We start from the raw sequence: 18682 nt of genomic DNA, 5'->3' as shown, positions 1-18682 counted from the left end.
GCACAGAAAGCTTACATTTATATCATGCTCTTCAAATATACTACAAGTGAGAAAGTAAGCACTTTATTCATAGGTGGACAATATTATAAAAGACTTTGTACCTTAAAAAAACACGTTTGTTATCACAACCCTTGCATTGATATAGCACCTTTGACGATCACATGGTATTCTAAAATGCTTTACAGTCAATAAGGTCTCTCTTTCAGGTACCAATCAAATAAACTAATTCAAATTAACATAGGGAGCAAAGCCACTGCAGCAAATCTCAGAAATCAGCAGCTAATTTGCACACAGCAAGATCTCAAAAAGCAATTCAGGACACCAAGGAGATAAGGTAGCAAGGTCAATTGAGACCTCAGGGTGGCTGCCCCAGCCCTTTTGAGTGTCACTCTAGGTCAGGATTAGGGGCCATGGCGATAACTTGATGAGCTGGAACCTCAAGGGATAATTGCTGCTTACAGGCGGACAACCCTTAAGGAAAGGGACTTGCATGTCCTTCATGCATAGGGAAGGTAACAGGAAAATCACCTTGTGGATTATTTTCCTTTTTCATATTGCTCACTGAAATTGAAAACAGGAGACTCCTGTGAGCAACTGAAGAGGAAAGGAAAGCAATAGATTGCAAGGCATATTGAAATGAGCAGCCCTTGGACAGATCACTACTACCTGAGAAAACTTACCTGCTATTCTTAAACTAGCACCATGGAACTTTTTACATTCAGCTGTGGGTCAGCCAGGGCTTCAGATTTAACACTTTGAAAGACAGCACCTACTGCAGTGCAGCACTGAAATGTCGGGCTGGATTTAAGACTCTAGACTGGGACTTCATCTGACTCAGTTGAGAATGTGACCAACTCAGCCATTTCAGCATCAACTATTCTTGAGATAGGAGATTAAATAATTTTCAAAACTGATTAACAGTTAAAGATGTTCAGACAAAAAAACTTGCCTTATGGTACATTCGTCTTGTGACCATGCCTTTTGCATAAGCTTGAATAGTAATCACTGCTGTACGGATGAGTACATACAGCCTCCTCACAGTCAACATTCTGTATTGTCTCTGTATAATTATGGCAGCCCTCGTCAGTCTTAAATGATCAACTAGGCTAAAACACAAATAGAACAATATTAGAATAAAAAGCAAAATGCTGAAGATCTGAAACAAAAACAGAAAATGCTGGAAAACCTCAGCAGGTCTGGTAGCGTCTGAGGAGGTAGAAACAGTTAACATGTGACTCTTCGTCAGAAATGTGATGCGTTTTATGCTGTTGGAAGGGCGGGGAGTAGGCAGGTAGAAAGTCAAGGATAAATTACAATAAAATTATATTTATATGCTCTTCACACATTTAAACTCCAAGTCTAGGTGCACAATGTGAATGATTAACAGTGAATTCGCTTACAAGGTTTGGCTTGAGGTTACACTTACATTGTGCCATATGTGAATGCAAAAGTATATATCCACTGGAGGAATTAAGCTTTCATTTATAGACAAAATATTCAGCAGGGCCCAACTCATTATGTCAGTTAAAGAAGGACGTGCAAGTGACACATGCAGAGAGTTATTTCTAAATCATGTAGGTGCACTTGGTATGTATAAATAAGGTACAATAAATTGGGTGCCAACAGTCGAGTGTCACATCTTTCCTGGAAAGGTGGTTAGTTTCGAGTCAGCAACTGAAAATAGGTTTAATCACTGTACAAATGCATTTGATCTTGGCTGATGGGATGCTCCAACATACGACTATACTCACCGTTTTGCTAGGAGTCTACGAGTATATTTCTGGATGACAATAATGGCTTTGCGCATCTGCTGATATTTTCTTCTTTGCAGCCAACCTCTCATCACCTTCTGTACCATTATGCAGGCAGCTCGGAGTTGGTTTGCACGGAGCTTTTCAAGATAGGCTACTTGGCCTGCAGAAAAGAAGATCTTTGTCTTTCCAAATTTATATCCATGTTCATCCTGTGAATAACAAAGAATCCCTGAAAAACAGCAGTTCCATTCCTGTAACAGAAGCATTCCAAAATCACAAGACCTGTCATAATTCCTGACACCAGCAATAACTAAAATCTAAACCTTTATAATCTTGCGTTAAAAACAAGACTAGGTACAGTGCAATATCTCTCGAATTCTACAGTTGCTAAGCTTGTGCTGAGGTTCCTAAATATATTACAAATGAAAACAGACAAGTTTGATTTGGGGGACTTTCTGGCAGCTTTAAACACTTTGTTTAGCACAAACTGAACATTCTCAAATGAAATCAGTAACCACAGGGGAAAAATTGGGGTAAGTGTCAACTATAGGGCAACTGTACACTTTTTGGAATGATCTGCTTGCATTTATATAGCACTGTTCACAACCACAGGATGTTCCAAAGCATTTAACATTTAATGAAGAATTTTGAGACATAGTTAATGTTTAATATAGGACCACAGAAGCCAATTTACCCACAGCAAGCTCCAACAAACAGCGATCTGATAATGACATAATAAACTGTTTGGGAAGTTGATTGCTAGATAAATATTGTCCTGGATACTGGGGGTACCCTGTCACCCCACCCCCAACCTCCCCTTTGTATCCCCAACCACCTTGACCTCCACACCACACCATCCATGCCCCCCCCCCCCACCCCTGCAAAACACACACTTCAAAATAAGAGGTAGGCAGGGCCTTGGTTTAATGTCTCATCCAAAAGATTGCACTTCTAACAGTGCAGCATTCACTTCACACTGCATGATTGTCGGCATTGATTTTTGTGCCCAAGTCTTGAAGTGGGACTTGAACCTGCAACTTTGACTCCGATTGCTTGAACCTGCAACTTTGACTCCACAAAGCAAAAAAAAAATGACCTGGAAACATACATCTTCAGCTTTAATTTATATTAACTATTTCTCTCTGTCTATGCCAAAATAAAGAAATTAAGGCAGATTTCTCTGATAAGTGATCATATCAGAATGGTTTCTACTTTTTAAAAAACCTTTAAAATCCCTCCCATCTGCATAAGAGAAATGGAAATGTTCTTTGAGGTTATATGGCCTTTGAATATTTCAATACATCTTGGTTAATTGATTGATCCCCACAACGATAAAAAGATTAAATGCTCAGAGTATAATTGCTCCTATGCTGTTAAAGCCAAGAGGTATCTGAAAAAGCAACAAAAGCTGAACAAAATGTCAGAAATGAGATGTGCTCACTTGCCAGAGAAACTGGATTTAGTTACAGAAATAAAACATTTACAAATAACTGTTCTGATCGAAACTCAAGTTCTTTCAATACAAAAAGGACATACTTCCCCCACTCCACACTTGCCCCCGTCCCAACTGTAACTTTGCACTTTAAACAGAAAGACGTGGAATTGTATTATTTTAAACCTTGATTAGATTTTCCAACATGCTTTTACAGGTCTGTTTCTTGTTTGCATGAATGTCATTTTTTCTCATCAAAACTCTGTAGCGGTTAAAGAAATCTACGTAGGTCCACCTAAAGTACAAAACCGATTGTTAGTAAATCTTCAAACAAAAGTCAATCCATTACAGAATCATAGAATGCTACAGCACAGAAACGGGTCATTCAATCCCATCAGATGAATTTTATTGAACTGTCACTACATCCAAACCTGGTGTTGCCATTGTGATCATAACCTTTCCTCATCATGAAGATTATATTGGAATGGTTTGGCAGTCATGTACAGACACCCTAAATGTTAGAAGGAAATTGATACAATCTACTTACTTTGCAGTAATCAGCCTTCCACCTGATGCATGGTTATACTGCCATCTCTCTATCTCCAATCCAATAGAAACCTCTATACACTTACATTGCACCTTTCTGCATCTGAGCATCAATTAAAATGCATCTTTCAAAGTTTATTAGTGTCACAACGGAGCTTACGTTAACACTGCAATGAAGTTGGTGAAAATCCCCTAGTTGCCACACTCCGGCACCTGTTTCGGGTACACAGAATTTAGCATGGCCAATGCACCTAACCAGCACGCCTTTTGGATCGTGGGAGGAAACCAGAGCATCGGGATCAAACCCATGCAGACACAGGGAGAACGTGCAGACTCTGCACAGAGATGACCTAAGCCGGGAATCGAACCTGGGTCCCTGGTGCTGAGAGGCAGCAGCGATTTGCCAACTTCAAAATGAATGTCCATCTGCCAGGGTTCAAGTTGGAATTGAAACATACACATTCTAGCATCTAGAATCTAGCACTGCAGCAATTTTGTCACTGCACCTGTGGAATTCAGATTCATCTTCACTCAAATTACATCTCAGTATAATTCACACAGTGATTACAGAGTTTGATAAATTCATCTGGGGCTAGTGTGCATGGAGGGACCAAGCCTTTTTATGCAGGTACAAATCTCTCATGGGGTTGCTCAAATACACATCTGAATGGAAGTTTTGTTTTAGGACTCAGATTTCTCACTTCTTTTGAAGACAATCATGAAGTCAGTTTGGACCCTTCAGGAATAAGATCACACGGGACCATGCTGGACAAAAAAAAAGATATTGCTTTCATAATTTAACACAGCAATTATGGCCTCAATGTACTCAGACCAAACATAACAGCATCTGCCATATAGTTAAATTTACACACTTATGTTTAAAAACTCTTTGCAAGGCAAGTTGCTTAAACTGCAAGGCATAGCAAGAGAACCAGGGCATCAGAGACCTGCACAAACAGGAAAAACAACAGTGTTTTCCCTTAAATTAATCAGGTTTATAAACTACCAAATTCACAGCACGATGACAGTGCAGGAAATATAAAGAACAAAGAACAGTACAGCACAGGAACAGGCCCTTTGGCCCCCCAAGCCTGCGCCGATCACGCTTACCTATCTAACCAAGCACTTGTATCCTTCTATTCCCCGTTTGTTCATATGCCTATCAAGATAAGTCTTAAATGTGGCTAAGATAAATGCCTTAACCACCTCACTTGGCAGTGCATTCCAGGTCCCCACCAATCCTAGTGTAAAAAAAACTCCCCCCCCCCCCCACCCCCCACCCCCCACAACATCTCCACTGAACCTTTCCCCCCTCATCCTGAACTTGTCCCTCCTTGTGATTGTCATTTCTGCCCTGGGAAAAAGCTTCCAACTGTTCACCCTATCTATACCTCTCAATTTTATAAACTTCCATCAGGTCACCCCTCAGCCTCCATCTTTCCAGGAAGAACAATCCCAATTTATTCAATCTCTCCTCATAGCTAATACCCTCCATACCAGGCAATACCAATCTATGGTTTAGATTGGGTGGATTTAATGCCAAATCGAGTATAGAAAGGTAAAGAAAATTGTTTAAGAATTTAAATCTTACATTTTTAGATTAAAAAACTAAATGCTGAAGGAATGAGAATCCACATTTGCTTAGTTAATTTTCAGTACCAGAGGGGTTGATTGCCAATACTTAAATACCCTTTTCAGGAAACGATTAATGTTAAGACAGAAGCTGTCAAGCCCTGACTTTTCCTGGCAAGGTTAATTTGTACCTACTGCAGAAATGCATCAATGGTAAACCTAGCGAATAAAATGCTATGTTCCACAGTGGCAGAGAAACACATCTTGGCGAAACTCCCATGTTTAACCACGTAACTGTTCTCACCTAAAAAGCAGCAAATTAAATTAGTATCACTTCCCTTTACAGCAGATTGTGGCACAGATGAGGAACAACCAAGGTTAAGCACTATAAAGATCCATATAACATTACTGCTATGCTCATTTATTTCGTAAACTTGATTTTAACCAGCAAACGTGTGCGCACATATAGTAGCAATGAAAATGAGATTGAAGACTGGAGAAGCTGGAAACACTAAAGTTTGTTCAATCCCTCTACACCCTATTAATCTGGCCAGATATCTAAATTAGTGAAAGCACCATCCAGTGCACAGAGTTAGGACTCTCTCAGACAAGAATTAAAAGAAACCCAACACCAAGTTCTCCTTTGAACCATTTTCGATGCATACAAACCTGGATGGATATCCAGCTGCACTGAGACGGATTGTTTCAAGAACACCACAGGCTCTTAACTGTTGCACCATTCTGATTGGATTAAACCTGCAGGAGAAATTCAGAAACCTTGACATCAGTAACCATTAATTATAAATGAAGGAGGATAAAAGTCAAATACTAACTCAAAAAGGAGTCCATTTCACAGCTTTCCTTTATTCAGTATTTTGCCGTTGATCATCCATTAACCCTTTTTAAACAAACGTTGCCTGCTCATATCTGCTGTCACTTGTCAACATTGCAACTGGGTAGCATGGTCACATTGGAATCACAAAAACATACAGCACAGTAAAAGGCCATTCAACCCATCATGCTATTGCCAACTCTTTGGCGGAGCTAACCAATTAGTCCCACTCCTCTACTTGCTCCCCATTACCCAGCAAGGTTTTCACTGACATTTTGCATTTACATAGCAGCTTAAATTTAAAAGGGTGGGGGAGAGAAATGGTCCAAATTGGATTTCTATGCATTTTCCCTTGAAGACTGACATTTGCGCAGTGACAGCATTTGAGGATTAATTCGTCATTTGTTTAAGTTTTCTTTTCGGTAAAATGGTACACATTCTTCTCTGCAATGGTTACATTTGACTAGTTTGAAAGTATTTACTCAACTCTCTTCTGAGCATAACTATTAAATATTTTCATCACCCTTTTGGGCAGGCACATTCTAGATTATGACAACTTCCTGTGCAAAACACTGCTGCCTCATGTTGTCTCTAGTTGATTGGCAGAATCACCTTAAATCTGTATTGTCTGGTTATCAACCTTTCCACCACCTGAAACATGTTTAATAACTGTCTGCCAAATCAATTGGGTTATAACTGCAGAGGAAGAAAACCAGCAGCTTCACAATCTTTTGTCCTCTCAACATGATAATTTCCCTCCAATAAAATTGATCCCTCATTCGTACATTTTCATACCAGTATCCACCCCACCAAATTAATGAACTTCATGTAGCTGCATAATCCCAGTTTTGAGTCAATGCTCAACTAGAATTGCAAATATACACTGATCATCATATCATTGTTGCCTTTAAACTGAAACATTCATACTTCAGAAAGAACTGCCATCATGTACAATAGTGATTATGCTGCAACACAATGTTGTAGCTTATGTATCAAAAGTCCAAAATGTTCAAGACATGAGTAGCAACAGTATGACATTTCCCAATACTGTTACTGCCATTTTTCATTCACATGGCACCTTTAATTTAAAAGCGTAGGGGGAGAGAAATGGTCCAAATGGGATTTCTATGCATTTTCCTCGAACACTGACATGTGTGCAGTAACAGCATTCGATAGCATTAATTTGTCATTTGTTCCAGTTTTCTTTTTGGTAAAATTGTGTTGTAAATTTTTCCCATTAATTTCTCTGCAATGGTTACATCTGACTACCACTGGAAACCTATTTCAGGAGACACTTGAATGCACTTACACTTATTGTCATTGAAAACAACAGGATTAGATTGACTCACAAGAATTGTTGCTTCGTATCATTTGGCTTCAGACAACGGACATAGTGAGGGGTTGTTGAATTCAAAGCTTCCATTAGCAGATGGAGAGAAGCTCTAAACTGCAGAAAATTGTACCATTTATTAATCATTTGAAAACATATTGAAAATGCCCAGGAGTTAATCTGAAGTAGATGACAATTAACTCAAATACAAAACTGGTTCTTAAAAACTAATTTTTAATTTTTCAGTAGATGAGGTGATATTGTGTGCTAGAACATCAACATGTAATCATGTGTGCAAGCACATCCCCCCCCACCCAAAAAGGTCAAACGTCAACCCATCACACCTATGCCTCTCTAAGAAGCTGAACTGAAGGAAGTGAGGGAGTGAGAACATGGAAGGGAGATCCAAATCAACAAATGTTTCCATCGTAGAAACAGACCATTCAGCTGACTCATCCGCTGTGTTACAGAAATCAAAAATAAAACACCCACTGTCCTACATCTTCCAATAGCTATTTACTTTTCCTTAAAAGCAGGTTATGGTTAAATAGGGCGGCACGACGACACATTGGTTAGCACTGCTGCCTCAGTGCCAAGACCCGGGTTTGATTCCTGGCTTGGGTCAGTGTGTGGAGTCTGCATGTTCTCCCTGTGTCTATCTGTTTCCCCTCTGGGTGCACCCACAGTCCGAAAGATGCACTGGTTAGGTGCATTAGCCATGCTAAATTCTCTCTCAGTACCCAAACAGGTGCCAGGTGCCATAGTGTGGCGACTCGGGGATTTTTACACTAACTTAATTGTAGCGTTAAAGTAAGCCTACTTGTGACACTAATAAATAAACTTTTATTCGGAGTGTGTTCTGGGCAATGATGTGAACTGGTGGTGTAGGATCGATCACCTGTTATACGCAGTATTCGATATTCAGCAACACAGCATTCAATTGCGACGCCACTCCACATAAATGCGCACCTGTCTATTGTAAAAGTCTCCTACTTCTTCTGAATGGCAAGTTCATCAATTGTACAAGCCTCCCCACAAATAAGAGAATATCTCTCTATTCACCTCAGTAACATGTTCTCCTCTTGCTCCAGTGGGACAGGGTAGGTCATTCAAGATAGACATCAGTTGGTTACTGATGAAAAATAACGAGGCATAGTGGCCCAGTGGTCATCCCAGCAGCCCATGTGTGTCACTTCATGTCAGCGTCCTACCTTGCACACAATAGACAGCATCGCATCACTAGCTACTGGCACTAGACACATCATAGGACACAAATTGGATTCCATTGCAAGATCAGTCCATTTGTGCTCCATGTTGGCTGCTGCAACTGCAGTAGCCTCATTGTGCCCATTTTGATGTTCTTCTCTACACCAGCTCCACACAGCCTGCGATGTGCAAAGTTTTATATTTTTGCAACAAGGTTTAGGGAAATATTTGAACAATAAGATTTGCATACCAGTGTATTGCAATTTCTAAGACCATGTCTATCATTATTGTGTGCAATGCTCAATTTTAGTGTGAGGTTATGTATAGCCAATCAGGGGAAATCCAATTTACAAATCTTTGGGAAGTAATTGTTTTTCCTACTGGTGGAAGGCGTGTGTTAATGTTCATTCTTTGAGACACAAGGTTCATCACTTTTGTTCTACTTCATAACTATTGCTTTGAAAATCCAAGCCATGGTGGTTGGGAAAATGCAATTTTTAAAAATTACCTGATATCCCACTGTTTTCTTGTGTTCACTTGTCGATGGTAACGTTTTTCTTAAAGACTTCAAAGTTACATTGGAGATCTGACCTCTCCCAGCAGAAGCAGCTTCCTCATGGAAAAGTTCAGCAATCAACTCAGACTTGGAAACAATACAGGTAACAAGGTGAAAGAGATCCCAGAGAGACTTTCTGGGCAGTTTCCTAATTATTTCCTGAAAACACTGACCACATTGTGGATAAAGGCCAATCCTATTCGAACACCAACATTAATGCAATTAGTTGAATTCCCAGTGCTCAAACCACATTGCTGTAGAATGAAAAATCCCCACAGTTATCACCAGCCACTCCGTTTGAATTTCCATTTAATTTCCTCCGTAACTAGATCATTTTGCTTAAATTACCAATGACATCCACAGTTCCTGCAATGGTTTTCTTTGCTACATGATTCTTCATCTCATCTGGGATAATTGATACATGTACCGTATCACAGTTCCATTTTAATCTTCCAATAGATGCATTCTTGCTTCCTCCTAAACATCTGCATCCGGCCCCTTAGCAACAGTATCTATAATCAAGCAATCAAAAACTGCCAAATTATGCTATTATCCATAATTTGGAGCTGGACAAATGGCTGTGTCAGAACATTCTCCAACTCTACATTGACTGCATCATAACATTCAACTTCCATCAATTTTCACCATGAGCTTTAGTCCGTTCCCCTTGACAAATGTTTATACAAGCAGAACCCAATGACAAAAACTCTTGCTGGTCACAAAGATCAAACTTCAAACCTGAACCATCAGCAAGACTACCGATTTCTACCTCTATAATATTGCTAGTCTCCAGCTGTACGTTAAATCAGTACATTGATAACTATTTCGGTGCCGCTTCATGCTCTCGTCTGAACCTGGAAATGTTTATCAATTTTGCTTCCAATTGCCACTCCTCTATCACTTCACATGGTCCATCTCTGACACTTCTCTTCCTTTCTTTTTGTCTCCATTTCTGGTGATTAATTGTCCAACAGTATCCATTACAAGCCCACCAACTCCCACAACTAGCTTGACTACAGCTCTTCACACCCCACATCCTGCAAGGATTCCATCCCATTCTCTCAGTTCCTTTGCCTCCACGCATCTGTTCGGATGCTGCCACTTTCCAAAATAGCGCTGCTGATATATGTCTTTCTTCTTCCTTAATTGTGGTTTTTCACCCACTGTGGTTGACGGGACTGTGGACTGCATCTGACCCACCCCCTCCCAGAACCAGGTTAGGGCCCCCCTTGTCCTCCCTTTTCACTTCACCAGTCTCCACATTCAAAGAAACTTTCTCTGCCATTTCTGCCAACTCCAGCATGATACCACTACTCAACACATCATCTCCTCACTACCCCCCCCAATCAGCATTCCGCAGGGACAACTCTCTCCACGACACCCTGGTCCACTCCACCATCACACCCAACATCTCACCCCCTGCCCACTGCACCTTCCTATACAATCTCAGAAGGTGCAACAATTGCCTCGTTACCTCCTCCCTGCTCACCATCCCAAGTCCGAAACACCCCTTTCAAACTACACATGCGCTTCCTTCAATCTGGTCTATTGCATTCGCTGCTCCCAATGCCGTCTACTCTACAACGGAGACACCAAACGCAGACTGGGTGGCCGCTTTGCTGAACACCTTTGGTCCGTCTGCAAGCAGGACCCAGACCTTCCTGTCGCTTGCCACTTTTTCAACACATCACCCTGCTCTCCTGTCCACATGTCCTTGGCCTTTTGCAATGTTCTAGTGAGGTTCTAGTGTTCCTTCCCTCCCCTCCTCCCTTCAGGCCAACTGCCTTTACCATCTGTCATTCACATATTCTGATTACTTAATGGATACTTAGCACCTTTCTCAGCCTTCTTCATCCTCATTTACATTCCCTTTGCCTTATTACAGCAACCCCCCCACCCTCATAGTATAAATCCTTTCTTATTTTCTTTGCTCTTAGCTCTGACGAAGGGTCATCCAGACTCGAAACATTGGCTCTCTCTCCTAAAATGCTGTCAGACCTGCTGAGATTTTCCCAGAATTTGCTGTTTTTGTTAAAACCTCACTGCTTTTTCTGACCAAACACCCATAACCCCATCCACATCTGGGGAATGTTCTGTGCCAGAGGAATCGATTGCTGCAGTTGGCTCACAACCACATGGTTGTGAAACAACCTGGCTCAGACTAAGTGGTACAAAGAATAGAACAGATCAAATTAGAATGAGTTTATAAAAAGCAGTTTAAAAGCAGGGAACCAGTGATGAGCCACAATTCTCTGATGTGGTCATTTGTTTTGAAGAGAGTTTTTTTAGGATGCAAATGTTAGAAGCCAGCATTTATTTCTCATCCTTGTTACTCTGAAGGCATCAAGGAGGCAATAATAAATCCACTTCAGGATGGCAGATTCATTTACAATAATATCAAAGACAATTTAGTTAAAATTGAATGGATATTGAAAATCATGATCATGAAATGAGTTCAACAATTGTGAAAGAACAAAATTCCAAAGATGTATATTTAAAGAAATCCCAAGTCCACTTCAAACCCCAAATATAGCATTTAACACCTTGTATCAGTGCATGGTTATCAAGTCAAAGTTAAAACTGGCCAATTGACTCAGCACAAATTAGGAATCAAGTATTTTGTTGTTTATAAATGCCTCAGTTCCTATTGGTTTTATGCGGAGCCATATGGAAGTAACCGTCACATTGATAACAATTCTCAGCAGGCCATATCTTAAACTGTGGAGACACAGGATTGGACCAAGATATCCATATTGTGATAAGCAAGTCTACTGTCACATCACAGTTTTATTTTAAATGCAACCATATAGAGATGAAAGTTAAAATGAGGAGAAAAATCCAGTCTGTGGATAGTAAAAGAAATTGGTTAGCTTTCACAATCTGTAGAGTGTTGCAATTGGGAAGGGTTTCATTAATACAGGAGTGAACCATATCCAGCTTAATCCAAGTGGCTTGGAATCAAAAGAGCAAGTGAACCAATCTGGTACCAAACTCAACCATCTAAATACATCCAGTTAGTGAGGATAGACGTTAAATGAAAAAAAAAAATCATGCAGAGACAAAAATGTTACAATTACCTTCTGAATAATTCCACCAGGATTTGCAAGAGGAGAGAAAAAAAATCTTGAAATTGTGTAACTTAGACAATTGGATCTAGACAATTACTAAAATGAATTGGAAAGTTTCCAGCACATGTATACATACTTTACTTGTACACAATTGGAAAATTATTTTCTCTCCTGCAGAAAAAGTATCACTGAGAATGTTTGTCAAATTTGACAGAAGCAGCTAGGTAACCAAGGTAACAACTGCTACAAACTTCACACAATCTCTGGGAACAGAGTGTAAGATGGAGTTTGGTTTTGGACAAGATCAGGCGTTAAGTAGTAAATATATGATAGCACTGGTAAAGCCAATAGCAATCAAAACTTGTGTGTCATATAGGAATTTCTGGAAGCTGAGCATGCCCTGAAAAGAAGCATCTACAAATAAGCTTGTTCAAGAGCGAGAGATTCTCCCATAGGAAAGAAAATAGACTACCAGAGGAGTGGGTGGGCAGGAGAATGGCAACAGTTTGCAAACTTAGTGCTGATGTAACCTGTCTGGGTCATAGGGGAATACATTCTATATGGAATCACTGGACCCGAGCTAATTAGCAATAGCTAACACGGATTGACCAAGCGCATATCACATATGATTGACTGAACTCAACCTTTCTTAGATTAGTAAAATGAGTAACGGTGCACCAGAGTCTGTGCTGTTTTACAGTGGTCATTTATATTAGAAAAATGCCTAGTTTGCCATGGTTATCAAATTTTGGGCTTGACAAGCAGAAAGAGGAAGACAAAGAGGAGGCAGAGAGAAGGTGAATGCAGTTCAATGGAAAGAAAGACTTGTATATTTTTGAAAATTCTATCCTACTGGAGAAAACAAGATTATAGTTTTTTTTTTAAAAAAGGCCATTTAAAAAAACTTGGATTATTGGTTTTAGAGCAGATCATTGAATACAAACAAAGCAGCAATGTTGAACTTGTGCAATACTTTGTCATATTGTGTGCAACTCAAAGTACTCAAGTGAAGATAGACTTGCATGATGATGCCAGGAATATGAAGCTAGTTCTAAAATACTGAAACTTAAAAACCTTCTCCCTACAAAATTGGGGAGGATCAAGGTTTTGCTCAGTGAGAGGAGTAAAAAGAGCCACATATTAGGACGATCATGAGAAAAATTTTACAATGATATTAGAATATGGAATTCATTGTCACAAGTTATTACCAAGGGAAAAACCTTAATATTTAAAATGAAAGTTAGTGAGTATTGGGTGTATAAAAGGACCAAGAAATATAATTAATATATATGCTTAGCTGAAGAGCTAGCGAGAGAATGATGAACCAATTGGCCTGTGTGTAAATGATATGATTTTATGCTTCTTAAACAAAAAGCAGGGGCCCACCACATAATCGCAATTGCTATATTTCATCAAGTCAATTAGGTACAAAATCAGGGATAAAGAATTTCACTTGGTAATTTAACTGTTGACAAAGTGTTCTCATAAGGCTGTCCAAATGAAAGCAAAAGTAATCAATTTGGTGGACCAGTGTTTCCAATTGAATAAGTTGTTTACATGCATCTTCTTGGTTTCCAAAGTTTGATGCCATTTTTGAAGCTACAAAAATATTCTGGAATACACTTGATGGTACCCAAAACCATAAGCAAAGAATACTTTGTCTTTGGAAAGGTTTGGGAATTCAAGCTCCAAATTGCAATCTTTGAAATTTTCAAAATAATTTAAACTAAAAATGATCCCATTTCATCCCTTTGATGAATATTATCCAAACAACCCAGTACAATTGGTTCAGAGACCAATCAATGCTCTACAAAAGCAGATTAAGAGTGCTTACCTTGCTCGCTTTCAGAACGTTAATTGGTTCTTCATAAACCGTGTCTCTATTTTTCTCTAAAAATCCTTCACACTGATACAGCACCTGAAGACAATTCATAAATGTCCTTATGAATAAATCTTTCAATCCAGTCACTTTGAATTTTATGGATCCTTATTTATACTCTACACCATATTTTCATAGATGCAAAATTAAGACTTTTTTCAGTCTGGGGAAACTTGTTTCCTGATCTCTAGCAGCAATATTTTGTTAAGATGAAGGATATCAAAAGAGAGCAAAAGAAAGCATTTTCTCACTTTCAATATCCTGTGAACATAACGCATTCCCAAATTAGGTGCATGGTGCAGGAAAAGTGTCACACATTGCTCTCATACAACCTGCTTGTAACTATTCCTACCAGGAGATATGCTGTCATGGTATACCACGCTCATCTGTCTTGCATCATCTTCACACATCCAGTGTAGTTCATCTGCAACCTCTGGACATCATTCATTCAACTACAGCTAGGTTGACCCCTCTTTCTTCAGCCCTCTTGGAGATTGGTGTAGCTTTTCAGCTCTGATTAAATGGCCGAAATATTGGCATTTTATTTTCTGGATGTCAGAGTTCTTTTTTGCTCTTGCAATTTTAAGTACTTCTTTCATTTGTCTAATGATCTCCATTTTGAATTTTTAACATGCATCTTAGCACCCCACGTTTCAAAGGCCTTTATTTTCTTCAAGAGATTTTAACTTCCTGCCCAGGTTTATGAAGCGTATAGGAGAGTGGATTGAATGTAACATCTTTTCTTCATTTCAAGCTCGAGTATTCTTGGTGTGAACACATCTTTCAACTTCACAAAATTACTTCTGGCTATTTCTATCCTTCTCACTTTGGCAACCCATCTACCACCTTCCGTTATCATTTGTCCCAAGTAGACAAACTATTTCAGTGTGACATCAAGGCTTCCAATCCCTACTCTTATTTTCTAATGCATTCCTTCTAACTAACATTGTTTTTGCCTTTTTGGTGTTTGTAAAGATGCACTCTCAGAGACTCCATTAGTAAACACAAAAGGTATTTATTAATAGAAACTGTTCAACAGCCTCATGGTTGCAGCTTGCTCCTTACATGGCATGGGCGCCTGTCTAAGAGTGACTCCACTCCCTGGGGTGGTTACCCAATCCGAGTCCCATTTGGTCCCCCAGGCCAGATGACCCTTAACCTGTGTTGCCCTTAAAAGGCCATTCACCACAGAGTTTGTACTCAAATCCATATTCTGAATTTCTTGGTCAGGATTCTCCAATTTTGTCTGTACCCATCCTACTGCCAGCAGGAATGGAGAATTTGGTGCTCTGCAAAAGTCCATTCACAGCAGCAGCATTGGAGAATCCCAACCACGGATGAGGCCAGAGTTTTCCGGTGCTAGATTTTACCTGATCTAAGATATGTCAAAATTACTTGTAGAAGCCCTCAAACAAAAACAACTTTGATTAAGTTGCAAGTATGAACAGCCTAAAATTGGAAACGTTTGTTCTTTTAAGTTCACTGCCTGGAATTTCACAAAGTTCATTGCACCCTTAGTCCTGTCTCATTATCCAACCCCTGAAAACATTGAAAAATATCCAAACGATTGTGACAAAAAACTAATTGCATACAATAATCAGCTTGGCTATAGATGTGAAAATTAAAACCCATCACCTACATTAGCAGCAAAGTGCAGAATAATGAAAGCAGAATTTGACATCCTGGGTTTCTGGAAGTGATGACTTGTTTGCTGGTGTCGGTCATACAGCTTTTGAGCCCACTTCTCATCTGTTCCATTAAGTATCTAAATGGAAAAAAAAACACCTATTTAGATCAATACAAATATATACAGGACAAATATCAGCAACTAAAGGGATCAAAATGCAACAAAAAGTCAGTGATAGTTAAAGGATAACAATTTTTCTCTATTAGTGGAGCAATATGCAACTTAAGTAGAATTTTTTTTCATAAATATAGTTTTGTTAATGTAGAGAGAGGATGTTTGCAATCAACATCAAAACAATGAACTAATTTCCACCATCCTGATCATACTTTTCAATAAAGCCGCCAATTCACTAGATCATGCTCACAGGACAGCACCATGCATAATTGGCGTCTCTGTTTAATCATCCCCTTCAATCCAATTCAGAGCACAAATGATTCTTCATTTGTTTAAAAACGGCAAGGTTATGTTGCAGCTGTATAAGATGCTGGTGAGACCATACCTGGAGTACTGTGTACAGTTTTGGTCTCCTTACTTAAGGATATACTGGCACTGGAGGGGGTGCAGAGGAGATTCACTAGGTTGATTCCGTAGTTGAGAGGGTTGGCTTATGAGGAGAGACTGAGTAGACTGGGGCTATACTCATTGGAATTCAGAAGAATGAGGGGAAATCTTATAGAAACATATAAGATTATGAAGGGAATAGATAAGATAGAAGCAGGGAAGTTGTTTCCACTGGTGGGTGAAACTAGAACTAGGGGGCATGGCCTCAAAATAAGGGGGAGCAGATTTAGGACTGGAGTTGAGGAGGAACTTCTTCACACAAAAGGGTTGTGAATCTGTGGAATTCCCTGCCCAGTGAAGCAGTTGAGGCTACCTCATTGAATGTTTTTAAGGCAAGGATAGATAAATTTTTGAGCAGTGAAGGAACTAAGGGTTATGGTGAGCGGGCAGGTAAGTGGAGCTGAGTCCACGAAAATATCAGCCGTGATCTTATTGAATGGCGGAGCAGGCTCGAGGGGCCAGATGGCCTACTCCTGTTCCTAGTTCTTTTGTTATGTTCTTCGAACGGTAAACCACAAATAGCTTTCATCAGCTGAAGATGTTTTTTGTATCATCCATACAATCAATTCTCATATCCTTGCAATATTATAATGATTGCATCTAATCCCTTTAGAGGTGTGTGGTTTTTCTGGGATTAGGTACCTCAAGTTTGCAAGCAAGGACAGATTGAAAGCTGGCCAGAAACTTTTGATGGATATTTACAGAAAGGGTGGGGAGCTTCTAATAATGTTGCTAAGAAACTGGGACAATTGCAAAAATCTCCCAATTTTCCCCACATGATGGCTCTCCCCTGTTTACTAAGAAGTGTACAGGTCAGTTCCTGTGGTCAATATCTCTTAGTAGGGAAGGAGATTAGACCTGAAGGTCTCAATGAGACGAGTGCTGCTTGTAGAGGGCATGCTCACATGCTGTGAATACCTGGAGAAAATAAAATTGAATATCAAAGTATTTGGGACTCATTGTTGCAAACTCCTTTTCAAGTCCTCTCCTCTTCTGACTTCACCTTAATATTTCTCTCCATCACATTTTGCATTTGCTCTCCCAGGAAGTAAAACACTAATATTTGCTCATATAAAGTTGCATATACACTGATGTTCAGTCAATGAAAGTTGGTACAATTCAGTTTTGATTATATTAACTCTTACCCTACATTCTTCATCTAGAAGATCCAAGATTCCAAGTTTTGCTTCAATTACATCAATACAAGCTTGATTGTCATAGTAATCAATTAGAGTCCATGGCAATCCTTCAACCAGGTATTCTTCCTGCTCGAGCTTGAACACATGCTAGGAAGAAAGATTCACAAGTTTCCACACGCAGACAAAGATTATACTTTACAATTGAACATATAGCCACTGATGGGCAAAGTTGTTTGGCATCAATGCCGATTCCATTTGGCACAGTGGTTAGCACTGCTGCCTCACAACACCAGTCACCCAGGTTCAATTCCTAGCTTGGGTCACTGTCTCCGCACATTCTCCCCGTGTCTGCGTGGGTTTCCTCAATCCAAAAGATGTGCTGGTTAGATGCATTGGCCATGGTAAATTCTCTGTGTACCCGAACAGGTGCCGGAGTGCGGCGTCGAGGATTTTCACAGTAACTTCATTGCAGTGTTAATGTAAGCCTACTGGTAGCACAAACTTAAATTTAATCCTCCCTCCCCATCATAATAGTCTATAAAGAAATGTTTGAGTTATATTCCACAATAGCCCTCCACTGCAGGCTATTGAAGGAATTGTGGGTATATCTGCAGCCAAAGATTGGTGTTGCCTTGTTGAAAAATAAATATTCTACGCTTTAACATTTGGTTTGGGGAGGCCAGGTGGGGAAGAGAGCAAGGGAAAACACATGGGAGCTTTAGACATGCAATGGGAGCTATTAGGAGAGCCAATTAACACCTTGACCAAGGGTGCTATGATTTAGAGAGAGGAGGGAGTTCAAGCAGCAACAGATGCCAGAAGAGCTGCTTCTCTCTCGTCCAATAATGGACCTTTATCCCAGCTTCCAAATCATGTACTGCTTTCCATTAAAATTTGGGCAAAACATGAAAAATCATGGGCATGACAGAGAGGGGGAGTGCAGCAAGACAGAAAGGTAAGAAACAGATGAGGTTATGAGAGACCACTTTTACATCTTGCTCTATAGATGGTAATCGTAGGAGTGACAAAGAAACTAGGAAAGAACAAGGATCTAATGTCAAACATATTAGATCTTAAACTGTGAAGGTAGGTTAAATTTGCAGATGAGGTAGACAAGAAT

At 39.7% G+C, this 18682-nt stretch overlaps 1 protein-coding gene across 1 annotated transcript in view; it reads right to left on the bottom strand.

Annotated features, from left to right (window-relative positions):
- The window catches only part of LOC144479694 (unconventional myosin-Vb-like), a 118048-nt gene that overhangs the window by 56743 nt on the left and 42623 nt on the right, over positions 1-18682 (bottom strand). Inside the window, 9 exon segments of the mRNA XM_078198722.1 lie at positions 950-1106; positions 1752-1963; positions 3373-3481; positions 5974-6060; positions 7486-7583; positions 9181-9315; positions 14131-14214; positions 15815-15940; positions 17569-17709. Coding sequence (XP_078054848.1) covers positions 950-1106; positions 1752-1963; positions 3373-3481; positions 5974-6060; positions 7486-7583; positions 9181-9315; positions 14131-14214; positions 15815-15940; positions 17569-17709 — 1149 coding nt within the window.

This window comes from Mustelus asterias, chromosome 26 (genome assembly GCF_964213995.1).
Source record: "Mustelus asterias chromosome 26, sMusAst1.hap1.1, whole genome shotgun sequence".
Taxonomy (NCBI): Eukaryota; Metazoa; Chordata; class Chondrichthyes; order Carcharhiniformes; family Triakidae; genus Mustelus; species Mustelus asterias.
The sequence above is the reverse complement of the archived record's forward strand: the minus strand, read 5'-3'. Positions and strand labels throughout refer to the sequence as shown.